At 47.8% G+C, this 25198-nt stretch overlaps 2 protein-coding genes across 2 annotated transcripts; one reads left to right on the plus strand and one right to left on the minus strand.

Annotated features, from left to right (window-relative positions):
• Positions 1–2059: 2059 nt before the first annotated feature.
• Positions 2060–7969, plus strand: gpr137ba (G protein-coupled receptor 137Ba). The gene is made up of 7 exons (XM_079758791.1): positions 2060–2943; positions 3594–3643; positions 4285–4507; positions 5028–5174; positions 6433–6561; positions 7033–7154; positions 7487–7969. The coding sequence occupies exons 1-7, from the start codon at positions 2548–2550 to the stop codon at positions 7599–7601; spliced, it is 1182 nt and encodes a 393-aa protein (XP_079614917.1). The 5' UTR covers positions 2060–2547; the 3' UTR covers positions 7602–7969.
• Positions 7970–8985: 1016 nt separating this feature from the next.
• Positions 8986–24559, minus strand: egln1a (egl-9 family hypoxia-inducible factor 1a). The gene is made up of 5 exons (XM_079758515.1): positions 23506–24559; positions 13963–14082; positions 10027–10163; positions 9840–9907; positions 8986–9669 (listed from the first exon to the last, which is right to left on the minus strand). The coding sequence occupies exons 1-5, from the start codon at positions 24250–24252 to the stop codon at positions 9614–9616; spliced, it is 1128 nt and encodes a 375-aa protein (XP_079614641.1). The 5' UTR covers positions 24253–24559; the 3' UTR covers positions 8986–9613.
• Positions 24560–25198: the final 639 nt, after the last annotated feature.

The raw sequence follows: 25198 nt of genomic DNA on the forward strand, positions 1-25198 counted from the left end.
CTGCTGCTCGATTACAAACGGGGAAGAGATAATGAGTGGGAGAGACTGAGAGACTGAGTTTACTTTTTGGTGAACGTTAAGCGACGTTGGTTCACTCAAGTTCATTGATAGTAGAGCTGATTCATCTCTCTGTCAAACAGAGAGATTATGAGGTGAAGGATTATAGATCCTCGGAAGCCACGTATTACAACTAATTCTCATGAAATCTCAGTCGCCACAGGAATAACGGGAGATAGCATTGTAGCGTTTCCCTTTAAATTAAAGTCTATACGTGGATGGTCATGTATAGAAAACTACGTGACACCTGTTTTATAAAGTTGTGAAGTTTTATAAAAAAAGTGTATCAGCAGAGTTGAACCCCATTCAAGCCGAGCAATGGACCCTTGAATGTCAGAAGGCTGAGTTAATTGGCCGAGTTAATTGATCGTTACGTAAAGGACAGTGGAGCCTACTGTTTCATACACTAATTGGACTATTGCCACGTGACGAATGGCTCCGTTTGTTGGCCCTACCGCGTGTTCATTTTTTTAATAATGAGTCAAATAACATTCCACGTTTCTCAGTTCGGATTGTACGTTGGATATTTCATGGAATAATTTAATTAGTGACGTTTAGTTTTGGTCAAGAGAAGATAAATAAGGCGGCGTCCGCCGTCCTTTAGGGTTATCTCAAAAATGGGATTCTAGTGCTACCTGGTGGTTGAATTATGGATTAAAAATGAAGGTCGTTTACTTTGCAAAACATTTTACTTTATATGCTTTTGTACAGGATTCAAATAAATAGAGCTGGCATTGTCTGCACTGCAAAAAAAAGTGATATAACACAGCAATATCGTGGAGTGCTACTTTTTGGCAGCACCAATATAGACAGGATAACAGGATGAGCCTTCAGGATACGAGGACTGTCTGGGAACAAGGTTCCTATTGATCAACCAATACACTCTATCCCTCCTATCCCAGACCTTGTACACTTTATTATCCCTTAAGCATGTGGACCTCTTACCTACATAACAAACCCACCCAGCTACCCTTCAGCGATCCATCAATAATGATTTTGCTGAGAAAGCAGCAACAATTTCTGTTTGACTTGGGTGGTGCAGAGTTGGACAAATGTTGCAGCAGGGTCAAAGGGGACTGGGAGAGGTTTTCTTCCTCATGGCTCCCCCTGTGTTCACATGACCCAGTGTCTGGGAAAAATTATAGGTTCACCAATTGAAAATACAGCGAATCCGAGCAAAACATGTAAATGTGAGCCTAACATGCTCTCATGATTAATTTCAGGTCGATTTCATATTTAATACAAGCCATGTGTCAAATAGTAGTATTACTGCATTAACTTAAGCTGTTACATCATTGTATACATTCCATTTAAATTGACATTGTTTACTTTTGCAACAGTGCCCCAAGAGGTCAAACGAGAGAAGGAGCGATGTCTTGGTCTGCTGGTCGTTTCATCATCACGACAGCCTCGTCTGCAGCGTCCGGAGTTTGACAAAGTGCAGCAGTGTCTCCCCCTCTCTCTTCCCCTCCCTCTCCCTCCCCATCCTGCTCTCTCTCTCTCACTCTCTCCCTCTTCTCTCTCACTATCTCTCTTCCTCTAGATTTTGTGGTTGTTTAGTAGCAGTGTAAAAAGCAAGAACATGTAGTGAATCAAACCTTGTCTTGATTCACTACTCTCTCCCTTCCTCTCCATGTCCCTGTCTTTCTCTATCTCTCCCTGTCTGTCTGTCTGTCTGTCTGTCTGTCTGTCTGTCTGTCTGTCTGTCTGTCTGTCTGTCTGTCTGTCTCTCTCTCTCTCTCTCTGTCTGTCTGTCTCTCTCTCTTTGTCTCTCTCTCTCTCCCTCCCTCTCTCTCCCCCGGGCTGTGGGAACCTCCAGGATAGGGTTAAAAGGTACAGCGGAGTGCGTCAGCTGATGCGTACGGCCTTGCGTCAGGGATGGGGGGAGGCGGAGAAGGAAGAGGAGGGGGATGGTGCCTGTGAGCTCTCTTCCTCTCTCTCTCTCTCTGGGTTACAGCAGCTACAGCACAATGCAGCTTCCTGCTCACGACTGCTGACCGGCCACACGCTCACTCTCTCTCTCTCTCTCTGTCTCTCTCTCTCTCTATCTCGGTCTTTGTCTCTCTCTCGCTTCATCTCTCTCTCTCCGGCGTCCGATCATGTGCCTCAGCTACCGGCTCCAGCAGCGCTTCTCCACCACCTCTCCTCTCCTGCTCTTCCGTTCTCCCTGCTCCTGACACACGCCCCCCCCCTACTATCGCGGCGTTCACAACATCCTTTCCTTCCCTGCTCCCGTCTGGATCGTTTAAAACCGTGTCTCAGGGAGCCGCTGCAGCGGGCAGACCGGCCAGTGGTAAGAGAAGCTGGTGGTGGTGCTGGTGTTGGTGGTGGGGGGGGGGGTCCGGAGACAGCGGCGGCAGCTCAGAGACAGCCAGAGAAAGGGAGAGAGGCCCCTACTCTCCCCCTTTCCCCTCTACATTCATTCCTTCTAGCCCTCCCCTCCTCCGGCCCACCCTCCCTCCCTTGCTCGGGGGGGGAAAGCCGGCAGCCATGGAGCCCCCGGCCGGCATGAGGACGGCCCAGCCGCGGTTCCTACCCGCCGGCGGCATGGCCGTGGCCCCCTCCACCCTCAGCCCCGCCGTGCCCACCTACGTGACTCTGGGGCTGACGGGCGTCTACACGGCCCTGTACTCGCTTCTCTTCGTCGGCGTGTACTCGCAGCTCTGGCTGGTGCTGCGGTACGGACACAAGCGGCTGAGCTACCAGACGGTGTTCCTGTTCCTGTGCCTGCTGTGGGCCGCCCTGCGGACCGTGCTCTTCTCCTTCTACTTCCAGGACTGCGTGAGGGCCAACACGCTGGGGCCCCTGCCCTTCTGGCTGCTGTACTGCTGCCCTGTCTGCCTGCAGTTCTTCACCCTCTGCCTCATGAACCTCTACTTTGCCCAGGTGAGCGTGGCTCCGGAGCGCTCACTGGGCTGTGTGTAGAATGTACGTTTATGTTTGGTGTCGATTGTTGTGTGTCCTGCATTCAGGTTTAAGTTGAAATAGATGAGCAGCCATTCCTTAATGTACTTCAGATAGAGGGCTGTGGTGTGAGGATGTCAGACAAAACCAGACTCTATTACAGCCTTGTGGTCCTTTCGATATCGCACTCAAAAGTTGAATCCTCGTGAAGTTGGGCATGATTAAATACTCAGGGAACTATGGGTGCAAATGTGTTGAACAAGGTGCTATTTATCCCTATGTTGTACCAGTAACATGGTCAGATGTTTACCCTGAAGGTGGGCATTATTTGAAACAACATACAAGTAAAGATGAATGAACCAATGATGTACACTTCTTGCAGTAGCCCGCTCTACTGATTTGAGTAAAGGGTGGAGGCTATATGGCAGGTTCCCACAGAGTTTTGGTTAAGTTCTATAGAGTCTAGCAGCTGTGTGTGGAAACAACTATTTTTAATCTTGCAGTTTCATAAGAATACTTATGACTGCTTGAGTCCTCAGAAGAGAGAAGTGAAACAGGCCTTAAGTAACAGTATCACGCCATAGCCGGATGACTATCTCATTTAATTCCCTTTTTTGATTTTCTCCCAACAGGTTGTTTTCAAGGCAAAGTCAAAATATGACCCAGAGCTATTGAGATACAGGTATGCCTGTCCACCAGTATACCGATCAAGTTTACTGTGTACATTTGTACATGTGCATGTGCATAGACACACTGTTTTCCCGCATACTTGCATGTAACAATAACTGCTTCACAACAGGGTCATGAACCGCTTCACTAAACATAACCATAACTACCGCTTGTGGTATTGGAAGTCATTTGTGTCTTCTGTCATCTGATGTCTTCTCAAACGCATGATGCTATGGGATTTCCTTTTCTCCCTCAACATAGTGTCGCATTTGTCTGACACGGAGAAGCAAGTACATGCCTTTTAAGATTTAGGGGTCTGCATCATGCTCTGTTGCTTGCGCTCTCTCGCTCTCTCTCTCTCTCTCTCTCGCTCTCTCTCTGTTCAAAAGCAGTACACTGTGTCTGGTCATGATCAGTTTTTAAGTATCTTTTACTTAAGTCGATGACATTGATTGCAAACATCCGTCCGTCCATACAGGGCGATCAGACTGCCAACACGTTTGCAACCACACACCTCAGAAACACGGTTTATTTGCGCACCATTGCGACGGCTCCAGGAGACTGCACTTCGCACCGTGACGTGTAGCAGCGACCACAGTGGCATGGAGTGACTCGGGACTGACCCCCTGACCCCCTGACCCCTGTTCTCCCCAGGCTGCCCCTCTACCTGCTCTTCCTCTCCATCAGCCTGCTCTTCCTGCTGGTCAACCTGGCCTGCGCCCTGCTGGTCAGGATGACGGCGGCCGACCCCCGGACTGTGGTGCTGGTGCGGGTCACCGTCAACGACACGCTCTTCGTGCTGTGCGCCGTGTCCCTCGCCGCGTGCCTCTACAAGATCGCCAAGATGTCCCTGGCCAACATCTACCTGGAGTCGAAGGTGAGGAGAATAAGGGGGAGCAGGGGTGAGACGCTGCGCGGGGCTGGATGTTGGCGGTGGTTGAGGAACGAACGGTTCCTTGGGATTATACTTTTTCTTTGGTTAGAGAATAGATTCAGTTGTTGTTGTTGTTGTTGTGGTTGTTGTTGTGTTGTAACATGGCAGTGCTCCCTAGAACGACACACGCTGTGTTTGCTTTGCACAATGGCTTTCCGTAGTCAACAGCAAACATGTGTAAGCTCAAACTGTTTAATTTGCCGGATTGACAGTATAGAGATGAAATTTGCCCCGTATATAACTATTTTATGACTACTTTTTACTAAAATGTAGCTAACTAGTGTTATTTTAAAGTAGCTTGTGATGTTACGTAGAGAATATTGAAATAACACTTTCAGGGAGTTTCATAAGAGTAAAGAGAAAAGCTGTGTATAGGGTTACACTATAGATAGACACCTTTTCAGCCAATCAATGTGTGTTTGAAAACCGATCCATGTGTCTGCGTGTGGATGCGTCTGTGCAGGGGACCTCCGTGTGCCAGGGGACAGCGATAGGAGCTACGGTCATCCTGCTGTACATTTCCAGGGCCTGCTACAACCTGGTGGTGCTGGCTCTGTCCAGCAACACCATCAACTCCTTCGACTACGACTGGTACAACGTCTCGGACCAGGTATGGCCTGCTTCTGAATACGATAAGCGAGTACTTAAAGGTTGTGTCAGCGACGGTGGGTGATGTCACTTCTGTTGGTATTTGAAGCGAGATCCCAAACAAACGGACCCAGCTCACCCCTAACTTCCGTGTTTTGTTTATCCAGTAAAAACTATCAAGAACGCAGCGTAAAACCCCACAACACCCACCACTTGTCATTGATTGGTTGGAATACTATTTATTTTGGTTTTGAGTGGTTGGTTGTACCATTTGTTTTTGTGTATGATCTCGGAGCAAAGGCTGCCTACATAGATGTTTTTTTTGAAGGCCTGCATATGGGTCGGGCAGCTAGCGGATCGTGAGGAAAGATCAGATGAATGTGATCATTTATGTTTCAGCCTAGAATCGCTGATGCAACCTTTAATGGATCCTGGATGGGAAATGTGGGGACCCGCAAGTGCAGGACAATGGGGGAATAATAGAGAACTGAAATTGAAAACAACAAGAGGAAAAGGCCAGGCTGATTTCTGTTCCGGATGGATAAGGTCAACCACTGAAACAGCAGAATTAGAACAAGAAGATGTGTACTTTTTTTTTATTTGGACTGCATTTATATTGCACTTTCCCACTCAAAGCATTTTACAATTTCGCCTAACAGTCACGCACACATTCATCCACCGACGGCGGTGTCGACCATGCAAGGCGACAGCACGCTCGTTGGGACCAGTAAGGGTGAGGCGTCTTGCTCAGGTACACCCCGACACTCGGCTAGAAGGAGCCGGGAATCGAACTAGCAACCTTCTGGTTACCAGCCAACCCGCTCTACCTCCTGAGCCACATGCCTGGGAGAAGTGGTGATGGTGGGGACTGGACTGTGTGGACGTCTGCTCGTATCATAACATCAAAGCACATGTTTGATTAAAGGGGACATATTATACCACCAGGTGTGAGTGTGGTTAGCTCTTAAAAGCCGTTTTGAAAATGGGCAGCTTCTGACATCACAGGTGGGCATGTCCACCTAGATTTATGAAGGATAGATGAGCAACGTTTGCTACAGTCCACTGGTTAGGCTGGTAGACTGATCTATCCAGCACACATCTAGGTGGATGCGCCCACCTGTGATGTCAGAACCTGCACATTTTCAAAACGGCTTGTTTTGAAAAAAACAATAGGTTTAATATGTCCCCTTTAAAGAAGCATTGGTATTTGAGTGTGTTTGCTTCATTGTCAGCAGGAGGTTGATTCATTGAGCCATCCTCTGCTGGGTGTTTGTGTTCAGGCAGATCTGCGGCTGACCCTGGGCGATGCCGGCTATGTTGTGTTCGGGGTGGTCCTGTTTGTGTGGGAGCTGCTGCCCACGTCTCTGGTGGTCTACTTCTTCAGGGTGCGACGGCCCTCCCAGGACAGGGTAGGGATCCCCTCGTCTCTGTCCCACTGCTGAGCTTAAGTGGTTCTAATGTTAAAGATTCTCCATTTTCTCTGATCTCGACAATTTACTCATTAGAATACCATAAGAATGTATCTTGCACTTAATGTACACACTTATTGTATGTTGTACGTCCTGGCAATTAAAAATAGTACTTAGCATCGTGTAGCGTCTTGTCCTAGCTGAAGATCTTTACTGTACTGACAGCGATTTATAGTTGTAACCCTCTTCTGACAGATGTACTTATTGTAGGTCGCTTTGATTAAAACATCTGCTAAATGCACTAAGTGAAAATGTATTTGTATTGCGGTAATCTATTTACGATAAGAGAATCCCTAAAAACAACATTCATAATTACATAGACTCATTTAATTGAAAGGTCGCCTTGGACGCTGATTGACCAACGAGAGTGTGGTGTAATTAACTCAATCTGCGGTCTGTGATTGGCTGCAGAGCGGCCCGGGTCTCTCTGGCCATGGGTTCTCATCCAGAGCGTACTTCTTCGACAACCCCCGGCGCTACGACAGCGATGACGACCTGGCCTGGAGCATCATCCCCCAGAACATCAGACCCAGGTAGCAAGACCACTGATAGTCAAAACTCCTCGACTACTGGACTAGCTTATTAGCTCCTGTCATTTTTGGAAATATCATTTTTATTGTGGATTGCCATACTTGAATGTGAATACCGGTATAATATAAAAATTATATATATATATAATATAATAATAATATTTTTGTAAACTATAAAGCGTAGGCTATACAAAGTTGGATTGAATCTAGTAAGTAGTAGAAAACTGCAAATAGATTAAACTATATATCGGAGGAAGTCACATCATGTCACGACTGGCAGACAGACGTATCCCCTGAAGGATGACAATCAAATTGTTTGTCTCGCTGTGCCGCAGTGTGAACGCTGATAGCTGCGACTGGGGCAGCCAGAGCAGCAGCATCACTGCCTACATCGGGGGGGAGGAGCCTCTGTTCCAGGCCACGCCCCCAGAGGAGCTGAACCCGTACTGATGGACAGCTGACCTGACCTATCAGGCAGCCACTGTTTTTGCACATGACTCAAGAGACAAACAGAGGCACATATCAGGGACGTCACCCTGGACTTAATAGATTTGGGATTCTTTTTGATGGCCCTATTTTTTTTGGTCTACAAACAAGAGCTAACAGAGTTTTTTATACAGATATATTCCAGTCCTTAATTGGGACAATAACTTGCACAATATGGTAAAATAAGTTTAGCTATTCTGACTCTTTAGTTTTAGTACATAGTTGATGCCAAATATCTAATATATTTCTTTGTTTTGGTTAGTCCAATGTGTTCCATTATAAAATGTATTTACATTGATACATAGACTGTGATTACTGTTTATATAATAGATTTGTTGAATTCATAATAAAGGGAGTTTTATTGTGTACATTTGTTAACGCTATAAAAGAATAAGGACAAATATTGGACTTCTTACAATTCATGGAATTTTCTTACTATTATAATATTTACGGTGCCCACCATGAGTTGGAGTATATATCAGAAAAACAAGCTGTATGGTGTTTGGTAGAGGAGCACTTGTCATGCATATTTTATAAAGCATTGACAAGCATATTCATTTGTTACCAAGGCTTCGCTGCCATCGAATTGGCTGCTAGGTTTAATTGCGTTAAATCAAACCGTCCTTAAATAACCGTAAAGGAATTTGTAGAGCAGGACAGCAAAGTTATTCTCCGCATGATGAATCACATTAAAGTGTAAAACAGAAACTACCATCCAACTTAAATAACAAAATGCATCCAGCCCGGAGATTAATTTTAAATAAGGCATACTACCCAGTCAGTGGCAGTTTACAGCCATCTATGGTCATACTACTATCACACTTCAAGGGGGTTATGAGTAACGGAAGTATTTTCATCTATTAAATTCAGTCAAACATTTAAAATAGCCTATTATAATCTATGTAGAACTATCCGAATGCAAGACATCTGTTAATTGCATACATTCTAGCATAGCTGGTAAGATGAGGATGAGCATGATCTTTCCTACAGATTTGTTATGAAACGAATGTGCTTGACCTTCAATATCAACTTATACATTTAAATTGGTAGAATACCTAACCCTATGGATATTCCAATGACTTCATGTCGATAAGCCATTTTAGAAATCGTGATTAACCAAGTCCCTACTGCGTGGTGTCCAGCAGGGGGCAGCATGCAGCAGTCAATTATACCTCAGCGCCTTCAGACCAGACTGGAATTCTTGAGCGATCAGTCAGATTTATGTTTTCTTTAAACGTCTTGCAAGCTTGCATGACTAGCATGACTTGAAAAATAAATATAAACAGATGACAAAGGGTGGCACGAGAAATGTTTTTCACGCCATCATTAACTCAAACAAAGGCAAGCATTCAACAGTCAGAAAAAGGTGTTTCTTTTTAATTGCGTTCACCACTCGAGCTATTGAAAAACTCAAGTACAATCAAACCACAGCTTATGACAGCTCATTCCATGTGAAAAGCATCAATAAACAATCTTATGCAGAACACTGTACCTTGAAGGAATCAACTGCAAGAACCACAATGTGGAGAGCATAAAAAGCAGAATTGTCCACTTGGGCCCGACTTGTGTGCTCAGCTCTAACACAAAAGCCTGGCGACACCAAAAAAGGTGAGACATGGACGAGGAGGAGGGGGGCGGGAAAAAAAACAAACGGGCGACTGTTCCTCTTGGTAAAATGTCTTGACAATCAAAGCCATCGGGGTTTTCCGAGTTCCCCCGGGGGTGAAATGAAGAAACTGCGATTGTATTTAGCGTTGCTTTTTTTTTTTTAAACCGCAGCTTATAGAGATGGCCGGCGTTCGCTCCAGCGATGTCGGCGCTCCGTATTGATTCACGCCAGCCGTTGCACGTACAAGCGCAGACACACAAAAATACACACTCTCGCTCTCTCTCGCTCACTATAGGCCACTTCTGAGGACAGAGCACTTGATTGAGGGTTCTTGCAGGGAGGGGGGGGGGGGTCTGCGAGGTGGACACTAGCTGGGGTCCGAGGGTTTGTTGAGTTCCACCTTCACTCCTTTCTCCCCGGCACCTGGACGACAAACACGACACGTGGGAGGGAAGACAAGTCTCGTCATGAGAAGATACTATATTTAACACAGATGTTCGAACAATGAAAGGAACTCATGCAACAACCCCAAAAAAACGACACTCACAACCACAAAAAAACAAGTCAACGTCAAACACATGTTTTGTTTTTACCCGTTAAGTACTTCTCTTTAGCCTTGGCCCGCTCGTCCGCGTCGAAATACCAGACCGTGATGGCATACCTGCGAGGTGAACGTTCTTTAGCAAGAGAAGTGCATCATGGGAAATTTTTAAAAAACTGACCCCCCCCCCCCCCCCACTGACCGCTACCCCTGACCAAAACACCCCCGCCGGTGCTGACCTGGTGGAGTGCGCCGGCTGCACCTCATGGGGGTTCCGCCGGTCCGACCAGAACAGCAGCAGCCGGTCGAACTTGGGCTCGATGTCCGCGAACTGGGTCTTGCCCTCGGGGAAGATCCGGAGCAGGCCTCCCTGTTCCTTGAAGGCCAGAAGCAATGTCAGACGACGACGACGACCACAACCAACAAAACAATGGTCACACAAGCCCTAAACATGGTGTGATAGTGACGACGGGTGGAGGAGGAGGAGGAGGAGGAGGAGGAGGAGGAGGAGGAGGAGCAGGAGCAGGGCTCGCCCCGAGGAGGCCCCGGGGAGTGGAACAGAGGACGGGAAGCAGTAGGGAAGGGGAAGGACTTCCTGCGGAGGGATCGGGGAAGAATGAGCCACAGGAAAACGTGTGCCGGAGGGATAAAGGGTGTAAAGGAGAGCGGTGAGATTGTGGTGAGCCTGGCGGATTCCAGCTCGCACGGTCTGATACGACCCCCCCCCTTCTCTCTCTTCACACGCACAGCGGCGTGAGCCTGAGACGGGCCCCGGCCCCCCCTGGTACCGGCGCGCGGCGTCACCAACATTAACAGGACGTGGGGGCCATTCCTCAGCACAGACAGGGCCATTGATACCATAACAAAGCACGGCGGGGTCAAAGGGAGATAGGCGGTTAATGTTTTGCCGTCGACTGCCAGAGAAAATACGCGAGCACGGACACGGCTGTAAATTCTCGCTTTTGTGCGCGTGGAACAGCGTTTTTAAGCAAACATAGAATTGTTTGTGGATTTAACGCGTCGAGAGGCAGGTGTTCGTTGATTGACCCGCTGGTAACCTCTTCAGAGCGTTAAACCTGGGCGGCACTTAGAGCTCCCTGACAGCTGGCAAACAAGGACCTGACCTTCGTTACGATCCCTTAGGGCTTAGTTATGGTTGTATGTTGACGCAAAGGAAGGGGTTTTGACGGACCCATTTCGTCCTTGCGGACCCTCCTCGCGTCCACCACAAGGGCTTGACGTGCGCCTCCCAAAAAATGTTAACCTTGCGTCGAGGGGACAGCAAGGGCTTGGTTGAAGCGACTGCGTTGTCAATGCGTTGCGTCGACGTCCAACCTTAACCCAGCCTTTACGCCGAGTCCCTTATCATAGCTGTGAATGCCCCCTGGCAATGGTTTCTACGTGGATGAAGGCTGAGATCGCAGTAGCGAGTGGAGGTGATTGGCAGATTGAAGAGCTCAAATAGTTGGACAAACTGAACTTGAACATTCCACAGACATGTTGTTCTCTGACTGACACCTTGGTATCCAGGCAACGTTGTTTTATGAAACAGCTTGCCCGTCGTTTTGTTAGGGTGTGGCTTATCTAAGGCTTTATGAACTTCTAGGCAGGGTTTAGGAAAACTACTGCCCCAGTAAAAATTAAATAAAATGACAATCAGAAGTTATAAAACTCCATGACAAAATGATTTATACAAATACAGAAAAGCCCTGAATATTATGAACATGCAAATCAGCATTTTATTTCCATATACAATATAATTTATTGAAGTATATAATCAGGATTAAGGAGTAGTAAGGAGCTGTATTAAGATTTAAGAGCGATTCCTTGAAGATAAGTTGCAAGATATGCCATAGCGATCCGCCAGCGATCAGTGAGTGAGACGCGCTGAGACAATCTCGGTTCGGGGCTGGCGGTTCCGCAGAATGAGAGCATTTCGATTTGCATCACAGCCAATCTCTTCCTTGTATGGTTCAGGGAATCCATCTCGCCTGTCAATCACAGGTGTGTGAAATGCAACACTTTACAACAGCCTGGAAACGTGGGGAGGGAAGGAGGGAGGGAGGGAGAGAGAGGGGGAGGGAACAGACTGGAAGGAGATGTTTTGGTTGTCATGTTTCAAAATACAGCTCTTCCCAACTCTTGTTTCTGACCTATCCACCTTTAAATAAATATATATAGCCGGAAAATTCTAATGCAACATGTACATAAATTGAAGGGTAAATGTTTAATCATTTAAATGTTAAGTAGCCAACAGCCTTTCAGAATATTTAAAATCCTATATAATAGGGATGTTAATGATTAAATCTTTAATGGATTAATTGCCGTGAAGAATTGAACCGATTAAATGTATTAACTGACAATGTAGGCTCAATGCACCATTTCTTATTAAATGGGTTTAGTTTTGTTTGATCTGCCTTGTTAGTAATTTCTCATTTCTCATTTGACATAGTTTTGTTGGTTGAATAAGGTCGACAAGAACAGCCATCGCAAGAGGACCCTTGTTTTATTACTGTTTGTTTAAGTTGTTTAACGTTTCACTTGACTAATGTGGCACTGGAACTGTTTAAATAGAGCGTAAACTGAGAAAAAGACGTGCGTCATGACTCTTATTAATAATTAATGATTAATCAATTATTGACCGTTGACGTGTCCAACTCTTGGATAAGAAAAATGGATGAAATGTGCAAACGCACTAATAGACTTATCTCCAGTCGCCGAAATATTGATGCATATTTACCGGGAAATGTATGCTAGAAATGTGTTTTCTTTACACACACACACAATATATGACGGTGCATTGATTTTGTTTCACATACATGGTTTCTAAGCTTTGACCAACGACAAGACTGAACAATGGACTTGCTGTGCAGCAGTGAGTAAAGTATGATACCCAGGGTAACAACTCAGGGCGAGGCTATAGATGAATCCCCAGTGGCCGAGCCAGCACAGAAACTCCCATGGCATTGTGAAGCGCGTTGGGCAAGAGGCCAACGGTGAATAGGACCTTGCATTCATGCATCTTCTCTCCCTGCCGCGGAATTCCCCGTCACGCTAGCCAGCGACTGGCCATCCTCTGTTGGGGCAGAGCTCTATACCGCTATACATCCCCACCAGACCTCCCTGTAATTTAATAATCTCCTAAACAGGTTTGGAAGTAGGAGGCTGGCGTTGTGAAGCATTGCCATGCCTCCTCACCTAGGCCCGGGTCTCTCCCAACCGCGCCCCACGCTTAACAAACTAATTTGGCCGTGCTACTGCCACATGTTCGAGAGTCATCACTCACTGGTCCCACCCTCGTTACTGTACCGAGACGGTGATGTGTACGAACCTCTACCGTCCGGGGAGATGCAGCAAACCGATTGCGAAACAGCACATGAATAAAGATACAATTTGGGGTTTTAAGCTTTGCGTGTATCAAAGTGCGATTGTGAAATTGACATGTCCAGTCATATAATTGGAGCCCCAATTTATTAATTTTTTATAACAACAGCAGAAAAACTCATGCATTACCAGCTGTCTGACTGAATACAAGCTCACAGCCAGGCTAAGACCAGGTCATAGTCAGGTTGCAGTCATGACCTGGGTAAAGCCAGGTTATGACTGGGTCACAGCCAGGTTATACACGAGTAAAGCCAGGTTATGACTGGGTCACAGCCAGGTTATACACGAGTAAAGCCAGGTTATGACTGGGTTACAGTCAGGTTATACCCGGGTTACAGCCAGGTTAAGACTTGGTTACAGCCAGGTTATGGTGTGGTTGGTGGCTGTTTTGGGGAGGTACTGGAGGGTGAACAGTACTGTAACATACAGTAATTAGTCGCTGCGGGGGGTAGGAACTCTGTGCTTAACTACTATTATGGGATTAAAGAAAAGGAGCGATTGTTCCCGGAGCATGCCGGGGCTGAAACACAGCAGGGAGGATAACCCATATACGAGAAGATTTGGAGGAGAGACCACAAGAAGAATACGGGAAGACCACAACGAAAACATTGTCTTACGCTTGACTTTTCTCATATAACGCATCAGAAAAAGATAATAAATATTGATTTAATAAATTCTTTCAAGTCAAAACCAAACTTGACCATACATTCTTGATGAAAACGTAAAATAGCAATAACAATAATAAAAAAAAAAACACATAGAAAGACGTTTGCCTTTGCTCATTCACCTACCTTGACATCCCAATCTTTGTTAAGGTAATATATGCATGTGACGCAGCGTCCGTCACCATTCGGGTTGTCCACATGGCGCACATATCCAGTCCCGTTGCCCGGGTAACACGCCACCATCGCCTGAAGAGGAGAGAGGAAACGTCAACAAGGGCACCGCTTAATGAATGGACACGCGCTTCAAAAACAACCGTCTACAAAACCACCGGACGTCAACCACCGAACCACAAAACGACGAGCACTTAAAATTAGGATTCACTGAGGGATCGGGTTGGCCTAAGTGGTAGCGCACCAGTGTGTGATAATACAATACATTGGGGAGGTTGTGCACGGTATGCATCTGAACTTGGTTGGTGGCTGGTCGTTGTGCTCGCTGCGCGCCGGACCCAACGGCGCTAGGGTCCCAGTCCACACCTGGGCACTGGGATAGGAAGCTGTTGGCGTGCGGGCGAGCCTTACGGAAACCAAGCCGGCAGAACGCTCCAAACCTCGAGACCAGCGCCAAAACCCCCACCCACCCCCTCCTCCTCCTCCTCCTCCTCCTCCTCCTCCTCTTCCTGCTCCAATAAGACGGGCACTACCGGGTGAGGACATTCTGTGGTTTAGAAACAGCGTCGTTGTGCAAACACTGGCCACCAGACGACTTAAAAGATGTGTTTTTTTTGTGCAACTCTGCAATATCCTTCCTCCCTCCATCTTATTCATACCGCAATATCTGTATCTGAATGAAGGGCGTTTTGCTGGACAGAAATATCACATCTTGGCCCGCCCCCCCGCCCGCCCACCACAGTGTCTGTCGGGCTTCACGCTGAAAATGAATTGGGAGGAGATAAGAGTGGGCAGAGACTGTTGAACGTGCAGAAACCGAGGAGGAGGACAGGGGGCTGGGCTGCGCTCCCAGCCCCCATGAGCAGTGTCTTCAGCGAGATCTCTCCGGAACAAAGAGTGGGAGTCCCGGGGCTCGGGCAGGCAAGAATGTAACCGACACCATAGCAACATCATTAAAAACACTCCCTCTTCTCTAAATCACCGTCGGGAGACACACGCCCCGCGATCCTGTAGCCAGCATACGTGCGCCTCGAAGAAATACTGTTGCAAAAGAAATACACGAAACAAAAGCGCGGCCGGCTCCGCGCTTCACAACGCGACGGACGGACGGGGGGCGTCGCTGTTTATGTTTTGATTCGTATGGAGGTCGCCCTGTCTGAAATGTTGACCTTTTCTCGAGTGCCGTTCCATTGTTTGATTTTTATTCAGAGGCAGATGCATGGCTTGTTGAGCAAAACCAAGGACGTGCGCTAAAGGACGGCGCGTGACACACACACACACACACACACACACACACCTTCCCCGTCCTCCTGACGCATTTCGCCGTAGCCACTTGCGTCAGTCCCTCGTCTCCTCAGCGAGGAGGGTGGGCGCAGGGGGTGTGCGTGCTGTTGGCTGCCCACATCAGACACCAGAACTGGGGGGGGGGGGGGGGTCTTCGCTCCAGTGCTCATGGCCCCCCCCTCCCCCCCTTTTCGGGTGAACACTTCGACAAACCCTCACAAAGGGCTGGGTGCGTAAAGAGCTCTGCGGGGATGGGCGGAGAGGAGGTGGTGCTGCTGGCGGAGGGAGACTTAAGAGTGGGTGGGCATGCCACACGCTAACAGACAAAGGACTTCCTAACTGTCAGAGTCGTTAGTCTCGGGTGCCTGCGGGGGTGTGTGTGTGTGTGTGTGTGTGTGTGTGTGTGTGTGTGTGTGCATTTGGCGTACGTGCCGACGTGTGTAAAGAGAGAGAGAAAAAAAATAGAAGCAAGCAACACACGAGTTGGAGGGAGCGAGACGGAGCGACAGAAAGAGAAACAGAGCGAGGGGGGGGGCTCCCCAGAAGAGGAGAAGAGTTTGAACGGCTGTAAACTTTGACTCTTGGCCTCGCGCCAGAGGGAGCAGTGTTTTAATGGTCCTGCTACGTGCAGAGCGTGTGGAAGATTGCTGATGCTGAATACAGCGAGGGGATCTCTCTTACACACACACACACACACACACACACACACACACACACACACACACACACACAGCCCTCAATCACACATTCACACGGCCCTTAACCCCCCACACACAACCCAAACACACACACAGTCGACACAACACACACACACACACACACACACAGTCCTTAACCACACACACAGTCCTGAAACAAACACACACACACACACACACACACACACACACGCACGCACGCTTGCAGCACGCGAGCATGTGTGCGTTACAGGGAGAATAATCCAAAAGGTGTGGGGGGGGTTGAGCCTTTGGCACTGGCCCAGGAGATCAAACATCCTCTCTGCTGGTCAGAACCCCCCCGGCCCCTGCCCTGCCCTCCCCACCCCAGCTCCTTCCCTTCTCGAGGACCAGCGGGGCTAGGCTAGAGTAGCTTGTCGTGCTGGCTAGGACACCCCCCCCCCACCTGCTCGCCGGACCACCTGACCCCACACGGAGCCATGAGCGCAGCGCGGCGACTCTGGCCTTTCACAAGTACACGTAATGTGCAGAAAGCTATAAAGATTAGTCTGATCAAAGCAACGCGCCCCCCCACCCTATCCCCGCACCACCCTGAACTCCACCCGGCAAAACCTTTTCAAAACGACGCATTAACGCGGCGCACGGGGGAATAAAGCGATAAACGCAATGATAAATATGCCTCCAACCGAACCAAACTCTCCGTCAAGGAATAAGGGTGAAAAGCATAGGCCCATACAAAACCACACATGCTATTAATAGAGTACAACATCCTGTCCGGCCAACACCTACTCCGCCGTCTGCGTCAGTTCCTTAAGGAATTGTCTTGAACTCCTCTCCACCTCCCCTGTGGTTCAGTCCTGCAGCAGCTCAGCGCGCTAGCTTAGACCCGGGCCCGGATCAGCCTTTTGGATCCAAACCCACATTTGGGCATGGGACTACAACCGGGCCGCAACGGCACCAAATTATGAATGAATGTGCATAAAGTCACATTCAAGTGCATTCAAAACGGAACCAGGCGTACACGTTCCATTCCGGCGTGCTTCACGTTTGAGAGTCGCAGCATGGCCGCCCTTTGATTCAGATTCAACGTAACTCAGTGTAAGCCCTCGCCCCATGATGGCGGAGTCACTCAAATAGTTTCCCTCCCATGGTACTGAACCTGCAGCACCTGCCGACACACACAGAGAGACAGAGAGAGAGATTCGGCAGCCCACCACTCACCACCGTCATTTGACACCCGGGGGCTTACAACGGCTCTCTTCCGGTACAAAGGATTTCGGGAACTCATTCTCTCTCGGCTGGAGGTGTTCCTTGTTCGCCACCTTCACCCCTGACCTCCCTCTATGTTTCTGTTCCTGCCGCCCGCTCTTCCGCGTTCCTCCGGAGCCCTCATTAGGGGGCTGACCCGGCTCACCATGCTGCCTGTTTACATTCCACCCAGCGCACGGGCGAGAGAGAGAGAGAGAGAGAGAGAGAGAGAGAGAGAGAGAGAGAGAGAGAGAGAGAGAGAGAGAGAGAGACAGAGAGAGAGAGAGAGAGAGAGGCACAGAGAGGCAGAGAGAGAGGCACAGAGAGAGAGAGGCACAGGGAGAGAGAGGCACAGAGAGAGAGAGAGAGAGAGAGAGAGACTGATACAGAGAGCAGCAGGTCCAAAGAGAGGCAGAGAGAAGGACAGACAGACAGAGACTGATACAGAAAGAGACATACAACAGAAGCAGTGACAGATACAGATACAAAGAGAGCGAGAGACAGAGTGAGACAGAGAGCGAGAGACAGAGTGGTAGGGAGGGGCCGATACAGAGAGACACGGAGCCTAACCTGCAGGGCTCCATGCACATAAGCCCCGTATCACACACTGTTATTAGATATTATAAGACCAGGTGTAGAAGGAGGCTGGAAGTTACCGCCCAGCCGACAATAACAGCCTACCAACATGCCTGTCTGTTTATGTTGATGATTTAACCTCTCTCTCTCCCTCTTTCTCTGCAAAAGGCCCAACATTGTCCCTTAGCGTAGACAGTAAAATTTAGTGGAAAATAATATAATTCTCCACTTTGAGAGGAGTGGCATGCACAGCAAGCTGCAGCAGCAGCAGCAGGGGAAATAGGATTTCAAGAGCTCACTCCGGCCTCTTGAAGCTATATCCGTCCCCACTGCGTTTGAGGGCGTCATCGTTCTGCAATGCTTTCGGATATCCTTACAACTGGGGAACACCGAGCACAGGATCGGCTCCCACAAACAACCCTCGGAAAGGACAGGTGGGTATACGCTTAGTCCAGTCACGCATCTCAGATATCACCCACACGGAATAGACCCAGCAGTCGCCTAGGCGTAGGAAGCGTTCCATTATTAAGATCGGTATTAAGATACACTCAAACACTCCGCACAAATCAAGGGGTTCAGCAGCTTGGGGTAACTGGCTTCCAACAATGGCTAATATTGAAAAAGACAATAGCGAGGTGTGTGTTTTTTTTGGAGTGTTGTGGTATTCACAGAGTGCTGCGGTTTCTTGGTTGAGATTACTCAGCAGGAAAAGAGAACATGTAAACTGAAACTCCCCCCCCCCCCCTAAAAACATGACCATTTCCTCCTGTGTGAACCCAGAAGCTTGTTCAGCACGTAACGCGGACCTCATCTAAACCTATATCTATCATAAAATACTATTTAGTCCTCAGTCTCATAATTATCCAAAGTGGTATGTGTGAGTATCTCTCTAAGGGACCTTAACACTGGTGAGTTCATTTGAATCCTGGTGAACCAGCTGACTGAAGAGACTGGATTGGATAGTGGATGCCAATGGCAATATTAGGTAGTAAGAAATGACTAATATCGGCGATATTGAAAATATTGATATACGGGCCATTATATATATATATATATATATATATATATATATATAGTGGTAACCCTGGGGTTGCAGATGCTCTTTGGTATTTTGGAGACTCAACCAGAGTAGTCCAGGCCCACGATTACCCCCCACAGCCCCCACCACCAAAGACCTCTTCTGACATCATGATGTTCTCGCTGTGGGGCTATAGGCTTCCGTATCGTCGGGGGGGGGGGGCATCGGAGTGGGAACAGGGGGACAAACGCCATGAGCGGGGTCCAGCTCGTCTAACGGAAAGCCGCTTATCTAAACAGTGTGTGTGTGTGTGTGTGTGTGTGTGTGTGTGTGTGTGTGTGTGTGTGTGTGTGTGTGTGTGTGTGTGTGTGTGTGTGTGTGTGTGTGTGTGTTGTTCTATACCATCAGAGTGACCGAGGTGCGGTGCGGAGAGGAAATCCCTGTTTAAAACCAACGACCTAGTTGTTTTTTATTTCACTTTAAACGGCAGAACAATGAAGGCACATATACACAGAGGGCCATCTCGGCGGAAAAACGCAGGCTGACGCGCGGAAAACGCATGCATTGTCCTATTCGATATTTCGATATTCGTGCGTGCCTTTCAAAGGGTTCACACTAATGCACGTCTCACCTTGATGAATTAAATATAAAAGGAAACTTAGAATACGTTGAGCTAGATGAGCTTCCTTGACGAGCCTTGTTTAAAATAGCTTCACATAGAGATCCACTTATATAGAGAGGACTGCTGCTTTCGCTCTTGACAAGCACTAGGTCAAGAAGTCACATGGGGTAAGCAGGCATATCTCAATAGAGGAAAGAGTCAAGTCAACATTCTTCTGGCCTCAGTCAGGAGTTTTTCTATTCATTTCCACACACACACACACACACACACACACACACACACACACACACACACACACACACACACACACACACACACACACACACACACAATGTTGTGCGATGAACCACCCATTAAAGTCAGTAAAGACTTCCCTGGAAGCGTGGGATCAATATGAAACTAGAGCTGGTGGGTTAGAGCGCCAGTAACAGAAGATTCTGCCCGCTGACAAACGTCCTTCAGGTACGCGCGCGGGACAGAACGAATGCCCTTTCCTGTCATAGGGACAACAATGGCGTTCCGAAGGAGAGGCCGTTGATTGACGAACAGAGAGGAATCTCGACCGGTTAACCAGTCGGCTATCGGTTGACAGGTAATAAAGTCAGACATAATCAAACTGCTGTCGTTTGACACCTGTACGTCTGAAATCTCCTCCTCCGCCCTACAGTCAGTATGTATTGATGAGGCTGTTCCATCTATCTAGCTGCCTCCTTTCCAAACAGGATACTTCTACTAGGGATGGGAAAAACTCTTGGTCATGGTCGAATAACCAGTGGGTGGTATGAACAAATAATCGATTATTCGATGTGTGCCGACATTCACAAAGGCAGCTATGGATCATCGGCAAGAAATCACTTAATATCTTAAACGCAAAAAAACAGCTACCTGCTAAGTAGTTCCAGTCAAATTGTCTGTTGTGAAAAATGAATAAAACTGTAATCAGAAAACCCTGTTATATGCTATAGACAATATAGTATCTGTGGTATAAAGGATGGGACAAATTTCAAATTATAAATATGTACACTTTATGTTGAAAGCATTGACCGTCGCGAATCCCATTGAAACGAATGGCGCGGTGATTCGGTCTTCAAAACAATGCATAACGTCAGCTCTCTGGCTCATAGCGGAGCGGACTAGAATACCTCCAGTTGCCAAGTCGTAGCTAAGGTCCGTCCTATTTACTGGAGGAGTGAACAACGTTTCCGTTGCATAAGAACCTTACGGGAGGGTAATGATTGTTCCAGCCAGGTATTAGTCAAACCCTCAGGCGTTACCAGGGAAGCAAAGTTATGGCTTGAGAAAAACTTTATATTTGAATGGGAAAAAATGTTGTCCAAATGTTAAAAATCGATTTTGACCCTCGGGAACGAATAATCGAATAATCAAATATTCTGACCCATCCCTAACTTCTACTCCGTTGGAGTACTCTTTCAGGCACAGTCATGGAGGTCACAGCAAAAGCTGTAAGACATAGAAACAAACATGGGTAAACTAAACTCAAGTCGAGCCGTCGACTTATCATCACAGCCTAACGTTCAGCACGGAGCGCGTGGCTAGCCCACGCTCACTTCACTTGTAGCTCGTGTGCTAACTGGTCTTCAAATCAATTCCAAGCAGTGTGACTCATAGTGCTTTTATTTGCTTATTAAAATTAGGAATAACCGAACCCCGCCCATGCTGGGAATACATCATAGTTCATCCCCCTGCTCACTGAAAGGTTATCCAAACTCTTAGTAACAACAAGCCTAAACAAATAAGAAACTGCAGCACGAAAGTAGTTAAAGATGTGTGTAATTAAACTAGTCAAGCGCCTCCTTCGCTGCTCGCAATACACACAACAGTAGTGAAAGCTGACAGTCGTTTACACCACGTTCACACTCCTATACTCTTACTCTGCTTTTTGAGTCGAAACCGCAGTGGAGGTTACATGAGAGCAGTGGAAATTATAACAGTATAGTGAAACGGCCCCTCCCACCACGTAGCCCAGTGCTGCAGCCTAATGACTCATGCAGCAGTCCTGTCCAGTGGACAGAGTAGACCTGCGTGGAACCCCCCCCCCCGCTGTTACTCTGCCCCGTTAATGACCTATGGCAGGAGACACCTTCCTGGAGACAGAGCCAGGTCTGGGGACGACTGAGGTTAACAGCCCCCCCCGCGGAGGTGGGAGTGGTTTGGCACGTCGGTAGCTAAGCCTGAGGGGAAACAGACGAGTTTGGAAGTATTTTCTCATGGCTGGCTTTCTCAACAGAGTTTGCTGCACGGGTTGTAAGGTACCCTCCTTCAAATGATCGAATATCTAATCTAGAGACATAATTGAATGAAATAATTAATAAAGGATACAACAGTGTGAAAAGTGCCTTGGTAAGTGCCTTGCTTCCGTAGAACAGCCTGGGTGCCTTTATCTGAAACCTGTGTCATTAAACGCAACCCGCTGTGTAAATTCTAGTAATTCAAATTATTTCCTTTTAGATACCCAACAATACAGTCGTCATCAACACAGCCTTTCTGAACACTGCAGATGGGGGGGGTGGGGGGGGGGAAAAAACAGCCAGCTCTGACCCACAATGTTATCAAGGAAAGGCGGAAGTGGTAACAATCCCATTGAATAACTATTGGCCCAATTTATTTTTTCCTCTATCTTTGGCCGGGGCGGATTGTTTGGGTGGTGGCGTGCGTGTGTGTGCGTGTCTTGTGTCCCTTTGAACTATTGATACTGGCAGCTCTCCATTTGCGCAAGTCATGGTGGCGTGGCCTGGTCCCGATCCAGAGGAGCTGGCCAGGGCTTCCACGGGAGTAGGCAAGGAAGTCGAGCACAACAATGACATGATTAAAGTTCAGCCACAGGCGAGGAGGTACAGTAGGATCTGCTCGCGCTCAGTGAAGGATTCAATGGAGGGCTCAAAAAGGTGGACTCAGTATTACTTGTGGTTGGATTTGAAGCTGTGATGGATATGTACCTGCTGTCAAAGAGATATGTAAATATGCTGTTTATTTTATTACTTTCAGCTGCCTACTCGTCATACTTTACTTTACACTATTCCGGTCAACTTTGACACCTGAATTTCCAGGGACTAATCCGTCTGATCTTTGAGTAGAAACTCCAGGTAATGAGTGTACAGAATTTTTAATAGCCAGGCAAGAAGGGGAATCCTTCTCGCAGAAGACATAAATCTTTATCAATATTTGATGATGTAATTATCCCTGACACATTTACTGCCTCACCAACAACCTTGCAGGGAGAGGACATCCATACAGGAGGGGAGTGTGGCTCATCCCAAGGTTATGGGGGGGTGTGTAGCAGACTATGAACTGCACGTACACACCGTAGTATTGCGCAAAGCGTCTGTTTACGCCAGAAAAAGACTGCAGCAAGAACAAGACTGCAACAACTACCTTGTCATTGAAATTCAACAGTTTTCCAGGAAAGAGTGTGTCTCTGTGTAGGAGGGGGTCGGGAAGACCTTTCTCAGGTCAGTCTGAGGTCAAAGTCACCAATCCGGCTAGCTCTCCAAATGAAGACAACCCATTTCTGCCAACTTCACAGTGAACCTCTCCATACGGGTTAGAGCAGAGCATTGCCTTCGTTTTCCTACTGTCATGAGGGTTAGAGGAAGTTGTTTTTTTGGCACTACGGTGGAAACCGAAAATATATTTTAACGTGTTTCACACATTGACTGTCATGCACTAAACTAGGCCAAAGTGCATCAGAGCACAACGGCTCAGGGTCGCCCTGTAAACATTTGTAAACATGAAGCCTCTCAACTTTGTGACATGTGTCATGCGACAGGGAAGCTCTGTATTGACTACTAAGGAAATACTGTCTTTGAATGCTGTAATCCTTTTTTGATGTGTCGTTTTTAAGTGTTAAACACTTGGGATATAATAGTTTGAATGGGCAGTGTTTTACTGCTCCAGATTTGGATTCATAAATAGACCAAAGAGTATATCCCTGTAAATAAAGCATAAATTAAATGCATGAATGTTTCACTTTGACACAATATTGCTCTTAAAACCACTTTAGATGAGCTTTAGAGGAATCTGGGTGATTAGACCTGCCACCTGCACATACTTACTTTAGTCCTTCCGTTTATCGTGTAGTTTCCCAGTTTCCCGTTGCAATGTCTGACCAGATCATCCATCCTACTCATCAGAAAGCGGATCTTCTCGCAGCCCTTCTCCTGCCCGTCTATCCACGTGATCTTGTCCCCTCGGATGTCCTTGGTGGAGTCGCTCTTCTGGCTGACCAGCTGGCCGTCCGTGAACCGGCCGGTCTGGTGCAGCGCCTTCACGTCCTGCAGGATGCAAACCCCGGTCTCCGCGCCGAGGAAGTTGTCCACCACGCAGATCCCGTTCTTGTTCATCAGCGGGATGATGTAGTCTGTGGCGAGCTTCTGCGGGGACGGTCTCGTCTGTCCATTGGGCTTGGCATTGTTATTGCCACCAACACCCCCACTTGATTTGTCCATGACCTCCTCCGGTCCCTCGGCGTTGGTGATGAAGCCTCTCATGCGCTCGCCGCTCGGCTCCGGTTGCTCGGCGCTCCGGTTCTTTTGTTTGGATCGCTCCGGTTCCTTGCCCTCCCGTGCAGACAGCGCCGGTTCGGGGGTCTGTTTAGGACCCTGCTGCGCTGCCGCCGCCGTGTCCGCCTCTTTGCATATCAGCTTGTGCGTCCCCCAGTGCTGCTTCTGGTGCTCCTTGCTGCAGTAGAACGAGCTGCGGCACCGACCGCACTTGAGGAGGTTTTCCATTTTCCCGCAAAGTTCGCAGTACGAGCGCTCCCGTTCCCGTTCCAGATCCAGTGCGCTTTTCTTCTTCTCCATGTTTGCGGCTCGGACGCAGTGTGTACTTCGTCTTTAAACGTGTGTACTGCGTCTTTAATTTCCAATCCTTCACATGCGCCCTGTTAACTTCGGAAACGCTCCGCCGCCTGCTGCCACGCTACCCTGACCGGAACGAAAAAACATGACCCCCGCCGCACGGAATCATAGGAAATCGATACACGAAGTTCTTCTGTACTTCGCGCATGAGCACCACACCGCATAATAAACGTCCATTAAAGCCCACTTTTCGATCAGAGCGCGATCAGTCAGGACGTTTCGGCGCGACCCCGCCGTCCAACATGACACATGGCGCCGTTCTGCGTGCGCTAAGCTTTTTTGGGATCGACGCTCAGAGCCCCTCCCATCATGACGCGCACCGGGAAGTCCCACCCCCTCGACGTCAAATCGTGCGTAACCCACCTATCAAGTCTCCGAGGCTGCGTCCCAAATCGCAAACTATTTCTGTACGCCTCAGCTACCCTTACAATACAAAGTATGTACTGTTGCACAGTAGTATGCATGCTACCATAGCAAATAGTACTAAATATACTAATTTAGTATGATACTAAATAGTATGGTAGTATGGGTATTGGAACACAGGATTAGGGTTAGGGTTAGGCCCTGCGTTCCAATACCCATACTACCATACTATTTAGTATGGCAGAGAAATATGTAGTAGCCTATGTCCCAATACATAATATGGAAAATATAGTATGCCACAAATACCAGGATGTTGTACTATATCTGATCCCGAACCGCAGTATGCAAGCCAGCATGCTTTTCGGGTTATCCTGCCCCACAATCCTCTGCGCAACACAAGATACGTAGGTGGCACTACAGGTGTGCTAATCAGTGAAAACTCCTAGTATGTTCCAATTGTATGCATACGGTGTGCCACAGTACGTACTTTGTAAGTCTTTGCTGTCTTACGTACTACAAGTAGCCT

This window comes from Pollachius pollachius (assembly GCF_949987615.1).
Source record: "Pollachius pollachius genome assembly, chromosome: 2".
Taxonomy (NCBI): Eukaryota; Metazoa; Chordata; class Actinopteri; order Gadiformes; family Gadidae; genus Pollachius; species Pollachius pollachius.